General features: G+C 50.4%; 1 protein-coding gene across 19 annotated transcripts in view; it reads right to left on the reverse strand.

The window, feature by feature from the left end:
* The window catches only part of SLCO2B1 (solute carrier organic anion transporter family member 2B1), an 84,429-nt gene that overhangs the window by 41,362 nt on the left and 24,713 nt on the right, over nucleotides 1-18,354 (reverse strand). For 5 of the 19 annotated variants that reach the window (XR_013523248.1, XR_013523249.1, XM_078340231.1 and 2 more), the window contains exons 1-3: nucleotides 13,014-13,298; nucleotides 6,499-6,587; nucleotides 805-935 (exon numbers count right to left, since the gene is read on the reverse strand). Coding sequence is in view for 16 of the 19 variants with exons in the window: in XM_078340231.1 (XP_078196357.1) it covers nucleotides 805-935; nucleotides 6,499-6,568 (201 nt within the window). In the remaining 3 variants the exon portion in view is untranslated. Of the gene's footprint in view, nucleotides 1-804; nucleotides 936-3,650; nucleotides 3,742-5,537; nucleotides 5,666-6,498; nucleotides 8,440-9,233; nucleotides 9,466-13,013; nucleotides 13,299-18,354 lie in introns of those variants that run through there. The other 14 variants (XM_078340222.1, XM_078340234.1, XM_078340223.1 and 11 more) reach the window with 10 other exon arrangements.

The following is an 18,354-nucleotide window of genomic DNA, read 5'->3' on the forward strand; positions in this document are numbered from 1 at the left end:
GCCAGGAATGGTGGGAGCCCCTCTGACTCTCAGCCCCTCTGGCTGGGCTCAACTTCCCTCCCTGTTGAGCCATCCTGCCCCTTTCTCAGAGATGCTATCCCATATTTACCCAGATCCTTCTCCAGCCCACCCCACTAGTCCTCTCCCAGAGTGGCACTGTGAGGCCACCTGCACACACCGAACCCCACCCCAAACATCCCAGCCTGCCTGGACTCTTCTCCTTTAAACTCTAAGAGAATTCCTAAGGGAAGAAAAACCTTCAAAGGATTAAAAAAATAGAGTATTTATGCCAGAGCTTAATATACTCACTCTGTTCTGAATCTCAGTTTCCTCATCTGTACAATGAGGACAACAGTTCCCGATATCCCAGGGATACTGTGAGAACTAAATAAGATCAGGTGTGAGTGGAACCCGACCCAGGGCCTGGTACCCAGTGAGGTCCAGTGGATATTGGATGTTCCCAGCTGCCCTTGGTGGAGCCAGGACTCCCAGTATTCACATAGGATCAGGATCCCCAGGGCACTTCTCTCTCTGGAAAAGTGGGAAACAAGGGGCCTCATCCTGCACTCCAACAAGAGCACCCCCTTTCCTCTCTGGGAGGAGAGAACATGAACTGGCCACCTTCCATGTGCCAGAAACCCAGCTGAGGGCTTTCATAGACCATCCCTTTGATCCTCACAACCACCCATTCTACAGATGAGGAAACTGAGGCTCAGAGAAAGGCTTGCTTGGCATTACACAGCCAGTACTTGGCAGAATCTGCTCTTCTGGACTCGGAGGCCCCTGCCAGGCCCTGGGAGCTACCTTGATGCTGTGGAACACGCTTGGCTGCACATCCTGAGGGTCTGGGCTGGCTTTGTCTCCAGGTGCGTTTTCTGTGCCCATGGTGGCCTTGGTTTCCTTGTCTGGTACCTGTTGTCCCTCACTCGCTGGCCCTGAGGGACAGACAATCAGGAAAGGAGAATAGATAGAATCTCAGAGAAAGGCCCTAACCTGATCAGATAGCCCTAGACTTCAGAACCAAGGTCTTTCAGGAGGAATGGGCCTTAGTGGTTAACAAGAATCGGAGGATCAAATCACATTCAGCCTTCCTCATTCTGAGGTCACAGCGCCGGAAGGGACTTTCCTAAAAGGGTGTGTGTCCTTGTGCTTTTACTGGCTCGACACCTACTGGGACCACCTATTTCACACTTCACTCTGCTCCCAGCAAAACGTCCCTTTTAAGGAGAAGCTGCTGACCTCTTCACACAACAAACGTGCAGGCAACGGCTCCCGGTAGTAGGGTGAGCCATGCAGACTCTCAGTCTGCCTTGGGTTATGAGACAGCCCGCACTCTTGGAGGCTGAGTCTGTCTGGCTCAGTCTAGGATCAGAAGTCTGGGGCCAGGTGCAGGGTCAACCTAGGTCCATAGTCAGGGAATAAAGGATTTTCTGGGGTGTATTGGAGTTGATTCCAACCCTTTCACACGGAATCCCTGTGCATGTCATCACAGAGCTAACCAGCCCAATCCCCAAATCACACCATTAGACATATTGCTGGTCGGGGCAGAAAGGGCCTCCAGCTCATCCCTTTTAACACTGGGTGATAACTGAAGAGGCAGAGCTGTCTAGGACCCTTGGCCTCCTTTACGCATGTTGGCTTTCCTCACATGGTAACTATGGCAACTGTCAGTATCCCACTCACAGCAATGAGAGGAAAGCTGAGCCCTTTCAGAGGCATCTCCCAGGGTCTCCTGAGCTCACTCTCAGTGGGGAGCCTGGAAGTCCACCTTGTGACTCTACCCCTCCATTTAGTCTGAAACCACCTGCTCCTCCTGGCAGCCCAGGCCTCCTTGGCCTGCCTCCCTTCCTGTGGCTCCACTTCCCGCCGGAAGCCTCATTGTTTCACATCCCTCTCACCACTTGCAGGAGTTTCCTCTCACTCTGCATGCTCTTCCTGGAGCCTAAATATTGATTTCAGGTTCCCTCTGACCTGGGGGACTCTCACTATATCTCCAGGCCTGAAAGACAAACTCAGGGATGGGCTACAGACGCCCTGAACCACCACAGGTGAAATTTTTGTGCTCCTCTTACAAGGTACTGGGAGCCTGAGGATTTTTTAAATTGAGATGTAATTCATAGCCATAAAATCCACCCTTTTAAAAGTGCACGATCCAGTGGGTTTTCGTACATTTACAAAGCTGTACAACTATCTCCACTATCTAATTCCAGAATATTTTCATCCCCCCAATACAAAGTCCCCTACCCATCTGCAGTCACCTCCATTCCTCCTTCTCCCCTGGCAAACACTCACCTACTTTTTGTCTCTATGGATTTGCCTACTCTGAACATTTCATATAAATGAAGTCACACAATATGTGGCCTTTCGTGATTGGCTTCTTTCACTTAGCATAATGTTTGCAAGTTTCAGGTATTAGAAACATTCATGTGAATTTTTATGTAGACATGCAGTTTCAGTCCTCTTGGGTGTACACCTAGGAGCAGAATTGCTGGGTCATACGTTCATATAAAATAATTCTATGTTTAACTGTGTGAGGAACTACCAAACCAGTTTCCACAGCGGCAGCACCATTTTACACTCCCTCCAGCAATGTTCCAATGTCCCTCCATCTTTGCTCATACTTTATTTTCTGTCTTTTCGATTATAGCCATCTTCATAGGGTAGAGGTGGTATCTCAGTGTGGTTTTGGTCTGCATTTCCCTAATGACTAATGATGTTGAGCATCTTTCCATGTGCTTATTGGCCATTTGTGTATCTTGCTTTGGAGAAATGTCCATAAAACAGGTGGAGGAATTTGGCTGAGGAAATGGAAGTGCGTGTGGCTGGGGAGGAGTCCCTCTGAGAGGCATAAACACTCAGAGGAAGCAAGGAGCTATTGAAACAAAGCTGGCATCTGACAGGAGGAGATGGGAAATTGGCCTAGGGAAGGGGAGTGTCATGGGACACTCTGTGGGAGTCACTTTAAAGGCAAAGAGGAAGTAAGGCAGTTCAAAGCAAAGGCTCCCAGAGAAGGCAAAGGGGACCATTTCTGAGCCTCAGCTCCCCTCATCAGCAGCAGTGGGTTACCCGCTGTCGTCTGGGCTCTGTGCCACAGGCTTTCTGTGCACTGGCCCATGAACGCTCTCCACAGCTCTGTCCCTTTGGTGTCTTATTATCTCTGTGCTTCTGATAAGGACACCTAGGCTCACAGAAACTAGCTTTGCTGGTTAGCATTGGTCCCACGACTCAAGACCAGGTAAGTGTTAAACTCAACATCACTCAATGCTCCTCGTACAAGTTTGACAAGGGGAAGAAGCACAGTGCTTTTCTCTGTCTTGGTCCAGCCAAACATAACCCGGTCCCTTCATAGGTAGCAGCGCCAAGCCACCAAGGGGCCAAGACAATCAGATGAGAGAGCGGGAGCTGAGGCTGGGAGCAGAAGTCTGTGACCTGGAGCCCCAGCTCTGAAGGAAACCCAAGGAACGGATGGGGGAGAGGGGTGGAAGACCTGTGGGCCAGTTCAGCACGTGAGGCCCCCAGCTCCAGGCCAGACCCTGGACCCTCCATTTTGCTTTCTGGATATACTGGAGGTGTTGTCCTGTGCCCCTACCTGCCTAGCCCCAGTTCCAGCCCCCCACCCTCTCACCTGTCCACTCCTGGAACCTACTCACCTGCCTCAGGTGAGCTCCCACTCCGGCCTCACCTCTGGCTCTCCCTGAAGCTTCGATTTCAGCCTCTTCTGCTAAGGCTCAAAGCCTTTCTGGGATTACTTTATGCTTTAGAGATATGGCTGTTTATAGAGGGCAAAGTCCACAGCCTGAGCCTCTGGGCAGGGGAGGGAAGCACTAGCCACGTCCCTCCGGGCTCTGAAAGGAGCACGCCTCATGTACTAGGTGGTCAGTCGGCCACTGGATGGGGCTTGTCAGAAAGGCTGTCCATCCCCTCCGAACCCTTCCTATGTTCTGGGGCCTCTGCTGATGGGTGATAGCAAACCCTCGCCTTCTTGACTCAGGGCAGAACTCCCCTTGGAAGGAGGGTCATGTCCAAGGCCATGTGTCCCCCTCATGTGGAAGGGCACTGAGGCCCTGCCCTGTTCCCTGGGTCCTTTGTCAGGGGCCAGCCCTGATAGGAGGAGGGAAAAACTGTGGGGCTGAACCTGGGCTGGGCTGGCAGTGGCCTGTGGGAATGAGGGGACCGGGGGCAGGGAGCCAGGCCCTAGTTTAAAAAACCCAGTCCCTCTCTTCAAGGTGGACAGCTAGGCTTTAGGGTCCCAGGTAGGCCAGGTGGCTCCATGGGCTAGGGACCCACAGTCCAAGCTGGCTGGCAGTGGGTCTGTGTGCCCACCTGTTGGTCGGTCACTTGGCTGGTCACTCATACAGGTATACCATGTCCACCTGCTGGTAAGCCAGCCAGCCAGCCAGCCACTATCTTTCAGGAGAACTGTCCATTCAGGCTGTCAATCAGCCACCTGCCGGCAGCTGTCTCATAAGACAGACAGACAAGTTCCTGAAAGTCTGTCAGCCAGAGACTCCTGCTTCAAGGCTGCCCTTCATGGGCAGAGTAAGCATTCTTCACACCACCTGAGTCTGGGTGATGAGGAGCAAAATTTCAGAGACCAGCCTGACTGCAAGGACCACCTTCCTTTACCTGTTCTCTTCGGGAAAGGCCTAGGATTCTGCCTCCTTTGGCCACCTCCCGGCTGCAAAGGGCAGGTCTCAGGGAAATGAGAGGTTAAGAATAGGCTTTCAGGCCTCAGACATGGGCTGGAATCCCAGCTGTGCTACAAGCCCACTGTGTGAGCCTGGGCATATCCCTTGATCTTTCTGAGCCTCAGTTTCCCCATTTGTAAAGTGAAGGTAACAGCATCTACTGATGGAATTCTGGACATACTACTCCTCAAACATGGCACCTTGGCCACATTTGAGAAAACATTAGAAGCAGGTCCTAACACCTAGAATAGTCATTCCACTCTGATCTTCTCTCGCCTTTCACCCTGAAGCGGGTCATAAGATACTCATTTAAGAGTTACTCTCTTTCTGCCTGGAGATAAGAAACAGCCCTAACTTTGAAGACTCAGGGACACAGAGAAGAATCTGAGCAAACAGGCCTTGCAAGCTTCCCCCAAGTTTATCACATTAGATCAAACCCCCTGTGCAATACTTCTCAACAACTATATACTTCTTCATCAAACTTGGCGTAAAAAGTCACAAGTTTTGACATTTTAGGCTAGATGATTAAAAAATCATAAACCAGACTGGGCAACATGGTGAAACCCCATCTCTACTACAAATGCAAAATTTAGCCAGGTGTGGTGGTGCATGCCTGGAATCCCAGCTACTCGTGAGGTTGAGGTGAGAGGATCACTTGAGCCCAGGAGGCAGAGGATGCAGTGAGCCAAGATCCTACCGGGATGACAGAGTGAGACCATCTCTCAAAAATTAATTAATTCAAATTAATTTAATTTAAAATAATAAAAACTAAAAAATGTGAGAATACATAGGTTTTCCTGTTTCTTTGGGCCTTTCTTTCTGAAGGCTCCTGCATCATGTAAAACTTACATTAAATAAATTTGAGCCAGGCGCCGTGGCTCATGCCTGTAATTCCAACACTTTGGGAGGCCAAGGTAGGAGAATTACCAAGCCCGGGAATTCCAGACCAGCCTGGGTGACATGGCAAGATCCCATCTCTATGTAAGAATAAGAATAATTAAAATAAATTAAATTTTAAAAAGCCAAATAAATTTGTATGCTTTTCACCTGTTAAGCTGTCTTTTGTTACAGGGACCTCAGCCACCAGCCTAGCAAAGAGCGAAGACAAGAAATCTCTTTTCCTCTGTAAGACCTCAAAGAGATAAGGCCTCTAGGGCAGCTGGCCCAGTGCCTGGCGTATAGGTGGCCCTGCCAAGGACCATTGTTCTCACTTTTCCTGATAAATATTCACGCACATCCATGGCAATTGGGCCCAGCTGGACCCATCCCCTCCAACACATACCTGGTCTTCCTCCAAGTAAACCCCTTCATCCTGACATTGCCATTTATCCATCCCTGGATCATCTCTCTCCCTGTCTTACTCAAACCCTAACCAACCACAGGGCCCAAGGAACTGGACCCCTTTCTCCAAGTACACTCACTGGCTAGGAGGTGGGAATACAGGCTTGACACCTCCAGCTGCAATGCAGGGGCCGTAATCTCTCCTTCCCAGTGCAGAAAGCATCTACTGAGGATGAAAACCATCTACCCCCACATTCAGCCTGAGCACTAAAAACCCCAAATTGTACCCTACTGTCTACATTCACATGATGGTATTTGCTATTTCACTGTCTTCATTAGCATTTTTTTCCTTTTCCTAGACTGTCCGTCCAAAGCAAATGGTTTGATTGTGCTTTAGAGGAACTTCCTGAAAGATGAATCAGCCCTTCAAGGGAAGAGGCTGTGGCCCTCAGATTCTTTGACTCTCTCCCCACAAAATCCTCACCTTACTGTTTCCACCAATCCAAAACCATTGAATTGAGATTCTTACCCATCTTCATCTCCATCTTTGTCTTGAATAGGGGCTGGGTGAAATAAGGCTGAGACCTGCTGGGTTGCATTCCCAAACAGTTAGGCGTTCTAGGTCACAGAATGAGATAGGAGGTCAGCACAAAGTACAGGTAATAATGATCCTGCTGATAAAATCGCTTGCAGTAGAGAGGCTGGCTAAATCCCACCAATACCAAGATGGCGACGAGAGTGACCTCTGGTCGTCCTCACTGCTACACTCCCCCCAGCACCATGACAGTTTACAAATGCAGTGGTAATGTCAGGAATTTACCCGATTTGGCCTAAAAGGGGAGGCATGAATAATCAACCCTTGTTTAGCATATCAAGAAATAACCATAAAAATGGGCAACCAGCAGCCCTGGGGAATGCTCTGCCTATGGAGTAGCCATTCTTTATTCCTTTATTTTCCTAATAAACTTGCTTATACTTTACAGATCACTCTGAATTCTTTCTTGCACGACATCCAAGAGCCCTCTCTTGGGGGGTCAAGATCCAGACCCCTTTCTGGTAACTCTAGCAGCAGATGCTAGGCAATCCATTCCTCAAGATAACGGCAGACACCCACTCCCAGAGGTGTTGGGGTGGAAGGCTGCCAATCTCAAGGCCATGAACCCCCGCCTGGGGCCCTTCCTACCTCCTAAGTTGCCTGGGGTTCCCTGGGCGTATAGATCCCCCTGCCAAGCTCCTGCAGCCCAGCTCCTGTCTCATCTGTCCCTCCATAAAACTCCCCTCCCAGGCCAGTTTCTCCTGGCCACTCTCTTGCATTGCTTGTATCTCCCTCTTTTCTGCCTGACTAGGCAATAAACTCCCCCAGGACAAAGGTCATCCTGTTCTCCCCCAGTCCTGGTGGATCATGTTAGTTCCCTGCTGAAACCCTCTGGGTGAGAAGACTTTGGATTCAAATATTTGTTTTGTCCTATTGTAGCTGTGTGACCTAGGACTGCTGATTTAGCCTCTCTAAGCCTGTTTTCCTCTCTGCAAGTGAGTAAGCAGAGTCTATCTCCCAGTGTTTTTGTTAGGATTAAAGGAAAATGTCGTATGCCTGGTATACTGTGGTGCTCAGCAATGGTTAGCTCCCCAACTCCCAGCTCCATCTGCAAACCGTGAGTACAGGCTCAGCGCCAAGGAGATCAAGGCTACTGGAAGCCACTCCCATCCCATGTACCCACTCCTAGTGAGCAGTATTCCCTGGCTCAAATAGATTCTTGCCATTTCCTAAATGTTCTTTTCCACCTCGAAGGCTTTGTACAAGCTTACTCTGAGCCCAGAGTGTCCTTCCTCCCAGCAAACAACTTGTCTTTCAAGGCCTAGCCCTGCTGAAGAACAAGACTGTTGGCCTGGAGCAGTGGCTCACACCTATAATCTCAGCATTTTGGGAGGCTGAGGTGGGTGGATCACCTGAGGGCAGGAGCTCAAAACCAGCCTGGCCAACATGGTGAAACACCATCTCTACTAAAAATACCAAAATTAGCCAGGCATGGTGGCAAGTGACTATAATCCCAGCTATTCAGGAGGCTGAGGTATGAGAATCACTGGAACCTGGGAGGCTGAGGGTGTTTTGTGTTTTTTTTGAGATGGAGTTTCGCTCTTGTTGCCCAGGCTGGAGTGGGCAACAAGAGTGAAACTCCATCTCAAAAAAAAAAAAAAAAAAAAAACAAACCACAAAAAACAAGATTGCTGAATTGAACTAAACTAGATGAAGGGGAAGAGAAAGCTGGAACACGAGGGCTGTGGGAGGGGACTGAGGTGGTGCACATGAGTTGGGATGGGAGCAGCATGGGGGCCCTGGATGTTCCAGTTCCTTGTTTGGCCTGGCCCAGCATCCTGGAGGAGAGAGAGTCAAAGGCAGGAAGGGGCGTGTCTTCAGGCGTTGGACTTGGCTGTCGTATTTGGGAAGCCTCCCAGCAGGATTTTGGGTGGTCTGTTGGAAAGACAATAATAGTATCCTTGAGGTACAGCTTTGTGAGATTCCAGCTGTTGTTTCTTGAAGGAATCTGGCAGGGTCGTGGAGCGGGCAGGCAAACATTCTGGTGGTTTCCCAGCTCAGCCGGGGACCCTGAGCTGGGACTTTCTGTTCCCAGTTGTAACCTTGGCTACCCCATCTAGACCCAGGATGACCTAAAAACAGTAATCAGGGCTTGGAGGTAGGGTGAGCCCTGAGCCCACGGGGACCCAGGCCCATCTCCCTAGGCCTAAAACAAGGAGTCAGAGGCTCAGAGATACACAGCTATGGCTCAAGGCCAGGCCCCATCCCCTCCATGTGGTTCCAGCTCATCTCTCTGTATGCTTAAATTAACCCCTTATGGGGTTGATGTTATCTCATCTCAGTCTGTATCATCTCTAGTCCTCCAAACACAAGGTGATCCAAATGGCCATCTTCAGGCTGTTTTGGCACAAGACCCTGGAGTCTAGAGAGGGCATCAGGCAGCCTTCCTTCAGAACCAGCCCCCTCAGGCCTGTGTTCACCAGGCACAGGCTGGGAACATTGGAGCCTTCAGTACAGACTTGTCCAGAAAGAGGGGAGGAGTAGGCCAGCAAGGGCTCTGTCTCCCTTGGGGGGCTTGAGTCTGAGCCCTGGCTCTGTTGCTGAGTAGCTGCATGGACTCGGCCAGGTAACAGATCTCCTCCTAGCTTTTGTTTCCTCATTTGTAAAATGGGCCCAGAGTGCTTTGTCATCATAAAAGTGCTGCACAGGCCAGGTGCAGTGGCTCATACCTGTAAATCCCAGCACTTCGGGAGGCTGAGGAGGGCAGATCATGAGGTCAAAAGTTTGAGACTGGCCAATATGGTGAAACCTCGTCTCTACTAAAAATACAAAAGTTAGCAGGGCATGGTGGTCCGCTACTTGTGAGGCTGAGGCAGGAGAATCATTTGAACCCAGGAAGCGGAGGTTGCAGTGAGCCAAGATCGCGTCCTTGTACTCGAACCTGAGCAACAGAGGGAGACTCTGTCTCAAAAATAAAGAATAAAAAAAATTAGCTGGGCACGGTGGTGGCATTTGCCTGTAATCCCAACTACTCAGGAAGCTGAGGCAGGAGAATCATTTGAACCCAGGAGTCAGAAGTTGCAGTGAGCCAAGACTGTGCCGTTGCATTCCAGCCTGGGCAACAGAGCAAGACTCTGTCTCAAAACAAAACAAAACAAGGAAAGTGCTGCATACATGAGTGGGGTTACTATGAATGTTCCCAGGACTCAGATTCTCTTGTGACTGGACCCCATCAGCTTCTTTGGCTTAACTTCCCAAGATGTTGCCCAGTGACCCCCCACTCCTCTGACGGTACTGGGCAGCTCACTAGCTTCACAAACATGCTAGGTAGTCACTTGTCTAAGCATTTGCAATGCTATCTCCTTCCCTGCCATGCACACCTGTGTGGGATCAGTGGAAGGGAAGAGAAAGCCCAAGGGCAATGGCACAGAGAGGAAGGGCTCTGGTACCAGGCCGACCTGGGGGGGCTGGCCTTCACCCTGCTGTTTACTTTGGGGTGAGCTTGGACCTTGCTTGTCTCCTCTGAGCATCTGTTTCTCACCTATTAAAAAGAGGAACAGCCAGGTGTGACAGCTCACACCTGTAATCCCAGCACTTTGGAAGGCAGAGGTGGGTGGATTATCTGAGGTCAGGAGTTTGGGACCAGCCTGGCCAACATGGTGAAATCCAGTCTTTGTTAAAAATACAAAAATTCACACTGAGATATCATCTCACGCCAGTTAGAATGGCGATCATTAAAAAATCTGGAGACAACAGATGCTGGAGAGGATGTGGAGAAATAGGAACACTTTTACACTGCTGGTGGGAGTGTAAATTAGTTCAACCATTGTGGAAGACAGTGTGGCGATTCCTCAAGGACCTAGAAATAGAAATTCCATTTGACCCAGCAATCCCATTACTGGGTATATATCCAAAGGACTATAAATCGTTCTACTATAAGGACACATGCACACGAATGTTCATTGCAGCCCTGCGTACAATAGCAAAGACCTGGAACCAACCCAAATGCCCATCAATGATAGACTGGACTGGGAAAATGTGGCACATATACACCATGGAATACTATGCAGCCATAAAAAACGATGAGTTCGTGTCCTTTGTAGGGACTTGGATGAATCTGGAAACCATCATTCTCAGCAAATTGACACAAGAACAGAAAGCCAAACACCGTATGTTCTCACTCAAAGGTGGGTATTGAACAACGAGAACACATGGACTCAGGGAGAGAAACATCACACACTGGGGGCAGTTGAGGGGGCAGAGGGGAGACAGTGGTGGGTGGGGAAGGTGGGGAGGGAAAACATGGGGAGAAATGCCAGATATAGTATGCACCTAAAGTAAAATAAATACATTTTTTAAAAAGCAATAAAGTTGTGATACATGTGATAATAAAGTTGTAATATAAAAATTAGCCAGATGTGGTGGCTGGCACCTGTAATCCCAGCTACTTGGGAGGCTGAGGCAGAAGAATCACCAGAAACCAGGAGGGGGAGATTGCAGTGAGCTGAGATGGTGCCATTGCAACAGAGAGAGACTTCATCTCAAAAAAAAAAAAAAAGGTTGGGAGAGGACATTTCACTGAGTTCTCTTAAAGCCAGTGATTCTGTGCTGGAATTTGAACCTGGTACTGCTGGTTCTTTCCCTTGCCCCACTTGTCTGTCCTAGAATGGCTTACATTTGAGCACAGATGGGCTGGGAAGAGGAACAGAAACAACAGAAACAAGGGGATGAGGTTACCAGCATATGGGAGAGGTTACCTCCATCTGGAGGAAACTGGGATGGCTTCCTGGAGGAATTGGCATTTGCAAGAGCTGGAAAGCAGGGCAAATGTCACCAGATGGGATGTGGGCAGGGGCTTCCTGAGCAAAGGTGAACAGGTGGGGAACTGAAATATCTGAGTCACACGGTGTGAATGGCTGTCCTACATGGGCAGGGGAACTGCTGCCTAGGGGGTGTGTGGTGAGTTACTGGAGGGGCTCTGCTGGAGCCAGATCTGACCTTCACTCTTCAGTGTCTGCCCCAACAGGGACAGCTGCCCCATCTCCCTTGGGGATTCTTCCCAGGCTCCGGGCTCTGTATCCTACCCCACCTGCATTCCCACATCCCTCTGAGTGGCGTGGTAAGCCTGGCCACAGCCCAGAATGAGTCTCAGGAAACGAGGCTAGAGGTGGCATCCGGTGGCCCGCTAGGCAGATGCTGGGATCAGCTTCCCCCTGTCTGTGTGTGAGGTTGGGGGCACCTGGAGAATATTCCAGAGCTGGGGCCAGAAAAATAGTCCTGGGGGTCTTTAGGGGAGGTGCATCGTAGCCAAAGTCTTTATTAAACCCCATACCCCCGGCTCTCCATTCCTCCCACCCATACCAAACCAAGGCTGATGGGGAATTTGGTTTATCAATGGCCCATTCACACTCCCCCAACCACCCCTTCCAAATCTGATCTCATTCTCATCTGTCCTGTGAGGTATCCTGAGAGGAGGCATCCATCCCACCCTTCCTGCCATACTGCAGTCCCCAGGCTGTGGCTGCATTCTCCTGGAGTCCCCGCAGCTGCACCTGGGCGGGTCTGTCTGCAGCCTACGAAGCTCTCCCTGTGGGATTCCTGGAAGCAAATTGGGCCTTGCCCAAATGGGTGTGAGTCTCATACAGCCCAGGGGAGGATCAACAGCTGGGAAAGAAGTCAAAGGTGGCTGCTGCAGGTGTCTAACCTGGAGTTCTCCCCTGCTAGACTGTTTCTTCTAACTCACTGCCTTTCCAGGAAATGCTGGGGCAGGTGCTGTTCCCAGATACACTTCCCTAGCTGCAGGGCGATTCCTTGTCACCTGCTGGCAGAGCTTCAAGACCTCTTTCCTCCAGCCTCCTCCCCACTCCACGGTAAACCCGCGCAGGTCTCTGCAGGTCACTCTGAATTCCTGGGTGGATCTTCTGACTCTGTCTGCAGGTATGCCTGTAGCTGTCTGGCACTTGTCCCTGTCTGATTCTCTTTCCTGCTCTGTCTCCTGCCTCTCCGCCTCTCCCAGTCTCTGCTGCAGCCCTCTCTCCAGGTCTGACCTCCCTCCCTTTCCCTGCATTCTCCTGCTGACACCTGTTGATGTTGCGTTCTCCGACCTCCTGTGCACCTATTGGAGTCTGCCTGTCTCTGCACTCTGTCTGACTACACTTTTCGCTTTTTCTCTGTCTATCTCTATCTTTATTTCCTTCGAGAGGAGAAACAGGACTCCATGAGGGGGTCAGGGGCCTCTCTCTGTTGTCTTCTAGGTCTCTGTCTCATCAATGAGGTTTGCTGGGTTCTCTGGCTGCAGCTGAGTAAATAGTGTCCCTTCATGCTCCCCTAGCCATTCACTTACTCATTTAACACACCTCCAGAGCTCCGGCCACGTGCTTGGCTCTGGGCCAACAGCTGTGAGCACCCATCCCACCCACCCCACCCACTCTACAGCTGCACCCTTTCCTCTGGGAACATGTCCCCCAGGCTCACTCTCCATGCCCCTTCCTTACGTTGTCCAGACTTACCTATCCTGGGTCCCATGACTGCTAGGGTGCAGTAAGCTCCAGCCCTAATTCAATCTCAGGACCTGGAGCAGGGGAGAAGAAGCGAATCTTCTCAGGGGCTCCTGGAGACAGCAGCTGGTGAACCACAGCAGGGCTGCAGTAATGGTGGGAACGCCACACGCTAGGTGAGTTCTTCTTGGGCCACACAGGACATCGGACTCGTTCAGGCACAGGTCAGGGAGTCCTGCTCAAACTCAACCCCAAGTGTCTCCAAGTGTCTGTCTCCCTGGGTCCCGTTCTCCTTCTGTCTCTCCCTTGCTTTGTTTCCACAGCTGTGTTAGGAGGCTGGGTTTGCTCAGGTCCAGCCTCTCTGCAAGGAGGAAGCTGCGCCCCGCCTCCCTGAGGCTCAGCCTTAGCCCGTGATTTTCCAGCCTCTTGCCTCAGCATTGCCCTTAGGTATTTTCTCCCGCTCTGTTAGCAGCAGAGAGGTGGGGGGCAGAGGGTCTGTTGATGGGTCTCCCTAAGCTCCACCAGCCTTCCACCCTCATCCCCCAAAGTCCTCACTGCCCTTTCCTTTTCCACCTGAGCCCTTTTCCTACAGGCTCTTGTTCCCTTCACAGAACTTGTCACCCTCCCTTAATAGGAGGGCCCCATAGAGAGCCCTTGTTCCCCCACTGAGCATTGTCCTCTTTCACTGAACCCCTATCTCCCTCAAGCCTGCATCCCCTCTCACTAAATTCCTCATCTCTTTTCTGAGCACCAAGAATCCAGGCAAGGAGGGACTCTGTCCACTAAGTATCCAGTGGCAGCCTGACTGGGTGGAGCTCATGGTAGGAGGTCCATCAGTTTCAGCCATCTAGGCAAGGAGAGGAGGGAAGCAGAATGGAAAATATGAAATTCCCAGAGTTTTCTGGACTGAAGACTGAGGATGGAAGTCCACAAGCCAGACAGACCTGGGTCCCATCTCAGTTGTCATTGGCTGCTCAAGTGATCTCAGGCAAGTCCCAGCATCTCCCTGAGTGTCAATTCTCTCATCTACAAAGAAGGGACACTAATCCCCTTGCAGAACCACTGTGAAGGTTCAGTGAAGGAGAAAGAAGCCAAGCCTGGAGGCTGGAGTGCAGAGAAGGGAGCAGCAGAGGTGGGGCTCAGAACAGGACAGAAAGGGAAAGCAAATCCACTTTGCCTTTCCCAGCTTGCACAGCACTTTCACACGCAAGGCCCCATTGGGTCCTCCCATTGACGCTGTAAGGTCAGGTTATTTATTCTGCAATTTTACAAATGAGGCATTCAGTCTCAGTAACTTGCCAGAGATCACCCAGCTAGTAAGTGGCAGGTGCCTTGAACCTCTGATGCTAGAATCAGGCTTTTCCCTCCACCCAGGCCGTCTTCTCTGAGGAATATCTCTGGGTTTCCCCAAATCTAAGATGCAGAAGTGAACCTTAAGGTCAGGTTGTTTATTCCCTGATTTTACAAATGAGGCATTCAGTCTGAGTAACTTGCCAGAGATCATCCAGCTAGTAGGTGGTGGGTGCCTTGAACCTCTGATGCTAGAATCAGGCTTTTCCCTCCACCCAGGCCGTCTTCTCTGAGGAAGGTCATTGGGTTTCCCCAAATCCAAGATGCAGAGGTGAACCTGACCCCGTCCCTGGAATAAGGTCTTTGCCTGGAATGAAGATGTGGGTTTGGAGCCTAACTTTCAGGGTGCAATCACAGAGAAACATACATCCACTCCACTTGGCTCCTACTTGCTGTGTGAGGGTGCTAGTAGGAAGCAGGGGATGTGTGAAATAATCACAGATCTCCCTGGCACTCAGGAGGCACTCAACAGATACTTGATACATGAATGAATGAGTTTTTGAGAAACCAGAAATGTGAGTGAGGAAGGTCAAGAGTTGGCTTGGATTGATAGAAAGACCAGATCCTGATGGGTTTGACCCAGGGTCTGACCTGATTAGACCCTGCTTAAGAAAAGCAAATTGGATCTCTCTCTCCAAATCCTTCTGACCAAAGTCAGCACCGTGAATCCTCACAGGGATCAGCAGAGGTGCAACCTTCCAGATTCCAAATTACAGGTATGAAGACCCTTTTAAACGTTCTGGAAGCCCAGTTACTCTCATCTTGGCCCCAGAGACTGAAGAGGTTCTATGTGTGGAATGGTCTCAGCAGGGGGATCGGCTCATCTGGCTAAGTTTATGTCATTGATCTTTCTGTTTTTGTTCATTTGTTTTTGAGACAGAGTCTCTCTCTGTCTCCCAGGCTGGAGTGCAGTGGCCATCTCGGCTCACTGCAACCCCAGCCTCCCAGGTTCAAGTATTCTTGTACCTCGGCCTCCCAAGTAGCTGGGATTACAGGAACATGCCACCATGGTGGCCAGGCTATTCTCGAATTCCTGGCCTCAGTGATCTGCCCAGCTCGGCCTCCCAAAGTGCTGGGATTACAGGTATGAGCCACCACACCTGGACTATCTCACTGATCTTTGAGTCAAGCAATGCACAATACCTCCCAGGCCATGGTATATATAGTACTCTCCGGTATGAGCAGCTTTAATTTATTACCTCAACTTCCCCAAGCTGGCAAAGCCTGGTCCAAGAATATTCCTGAACTTGAGCTGTGAAACCAGAGCAAGGGTCAGGTACCCAGGAGCCTCTGAGACTTAGGCTTACATGCCTTCAGACCAGCTCCCTGGCTAACCCATGGTCAGCTCCTGCTGCGAGTGGCCCAAGTCTGAGGTCTGACCACACTGGTTTGCACCCAGGCTTTGCCACTTGCCAGTATGTGGTGTTGGCTGTGCCTCGTGCAAGTATTACATGAAGGTGCATTTTACAGAGCACCATGTGTGTGGATCACAACACCATCTGTGGATTCCCACAGTTTACAAAACTTGATGCCTTTTTTAGAGTCGTGTGCTGTTGGCAAAGCCTGGCACAATCTGTAAAACTCTGCAGCCTCCAGGCCCTCATAATAGTCACAGAGCATGCTAACTAAGACTGATGCTGTTCATAAAACCCGGGCTGTTTGCAAAGCGCAGCCCTGCCCTTCCTTAAGTCAATCCACTTAGGAAAATGCCTTTTGGTAAACCAGAAAAGATAGGAGACTCTCCATTTTATAGAACTATCTGCTTTGGGGTACAAAGGAAGAGTGTGGGGCTCCAGATTAAAGACCTCAGTGCTGCTTTCTGCTCTGTCCTAATCCTGCTGCAGGACTTTGGGCGGACCTTTTGTCCTCTCTGGATCTCTGTCTTCCCGTCTGTAAAACAGAGATGGTGACATCCAACCACCCACCTTAGGCCTGTCCTGAGGATCACAGTGAGATTGCCCAGAAGACAGAGTGTGGGCGGGATGAGAAGGGGAAGAGTGGCCAGAGGCTTCTTCCTGAAAAAGGCTCCAAACTGCCGCCTCAGCATCTTTGTTCCCACTTCCCTTCTGGCCTGGCAGCCAGGAAGGGGATATCTATAAATGAGCCATGGGCCAGGCAGACAAGTGAGGACCTCAGCCAGAGCCTTGGCCTTCCCTGCCCGCCAGATGCTGCCTTGGAGTCAGACCCTCGCTGTGCAGACACACTCCCGTGTACGGCCCGTTAACTCTGCCCAAGGAAGACATTGTCTTCCTTATTTCACCCATGAGAACACTGCTGCTCAGAGAGGCCTCCTGTCTTGCCTGAGGCTACATGTCAAATATGTGGCAGGGGCTGGGATCTGAGCCAAGGACAACAAGGATGGATGCCTGGTATCAGAGGTCAGAGTGGGAAGGAATGTGGCGCTCGTTTAATTCAACCTTTTCTTTTTTCAGAATGGGAGACTGAGGTCAGGAGAGTGTGGAGACCATGGGGGAGTCACTGTTTATCTCCCCCTAGATAAACAGGCTTCAGTTTCTCTAGCTGAAGAAACTGAAGTTGGTAAGAAACAGGCCCCATCCTGGCAAGCGTTCAGGGCTTCCCCTGTCTTTATTGGCCCAGCTTCTCCGTCAAGACACAGCTCATCTCCTAACTGCTAGGAGAGGAACAGATGTGCAGGCGGGTGAGTGTCCAAGCTGCACAGCCACCTAACCTCAACACAGCCCCTGGCTCTTCCAGCGCCCTAGCCTTGTATAGCCCCTGCTGTGCTCCCTGTAGCAGCTTAAACCCCACCCGGAGGTTTCTCCCTACTTCCGACCACTCCCTTGGGAAGTTGTCTCCCCAGCCCCCATGTCCAGGCTCTTTTGCCCTGCAGCAGCCTTCCCCTGGTTCCAACTGCCTCCATCTCCTAGCATTTTCCCTCTCCAGCCTGTGAGAATACACACTACTGGAAACTGCATCCCTCCCTGAAAGTGACAGCTCTGTGTCCCAGAAAGAGCATGAGCTTGGGTGTCAGTTTAATTCTAACCCAGTACAAAGCTCTAATCCAGTACAAAGCTCTCTGAGACTGTTTCTTCATCTGTAGAATAGAGATCAAAAGTGATAACAGAAAAATCATGAGATCTATGATTCGGAGATAAGACTTTCTATTTTCTTGCCCAGGCTGGAGTGCAATGGCATGATCTCGGCTCACCACAACCTCCACCTCCCAATTCAAGCAACTCTTCTGCCTCAGCCTCCCGAGTAGCTCCAGCTGGGATTACAGGCATGCACCACCATGCCTGGTTAATTTTGTAATTTTAGTAGAGACAGGTTTCTCCATGTTGGTCAGGCTGGTCTCGAACTCCCGATCTCAGGTGATCCACCCGCCTCAGCCTCCCAAAGTGCTGGGATTATAGGTTTAAGACTTTATTTCTTTTAAAGGGTTACAGCCTACAAGGTGGTCATTCTGATGGGCTGGGGAGCTCAGTCTTTGGCAGAGTCCGGAAACAGACACTTCAAGGGAGGAGGGATTGGAAAGAAATTTAAGCTGAATGGGTTGACCAAATATACATATGCAACAGGTTATACGAGGAGCTGTGAATATTCATGAGGTGTTCCTAATGCATGCATATTGAACAAACATGCAAGTTACATACGAACCATGTTCACCTTGGGTTGGAGACTTCACATTTAAATGAATTACAGCTAGGCCCTGTACATCAAAAGGTGAAGCAAGGACATGAAGGCCTCAATGTAGTGTCTATAAATAGGCCAGAGCCCGTCCCTGGTCAGTGGTCTCTTATCAGGAAAAACTCCTGAAATCAGTCTGTAGTCCAGTCAGAGCTGTAGTTGTGGCTGGTAGAGTGGGGATCAGTTAGTTTCTGGCAGTGGAGGAGCGGCAAACTGTTTCAACATTGCTTATCTCAAGGCCAGGGCTTATTTAGCTGCTAGAGAAAAAGAGAATCATTGCGGCAGTGAGAACATAGTTTATTCTTTTAAGTGTATGGTTGAGGGACTTAACACTTGCCTGGCATGATCCTAGGTC

Source organism: Callithrix jacchus, chromosome 10 (genome assembly GCF_049354715.1).
Source record: "Callithrix jacchus isolate 240 chromosome 10, calJac240_pri, whole genome shotgun sequence".
Lineage (NCBI taxonomy): Eukaryota > Metazoa > Chordata > Mammalia > Primates > Cebidae > Callithrix > Callithrix jacchus.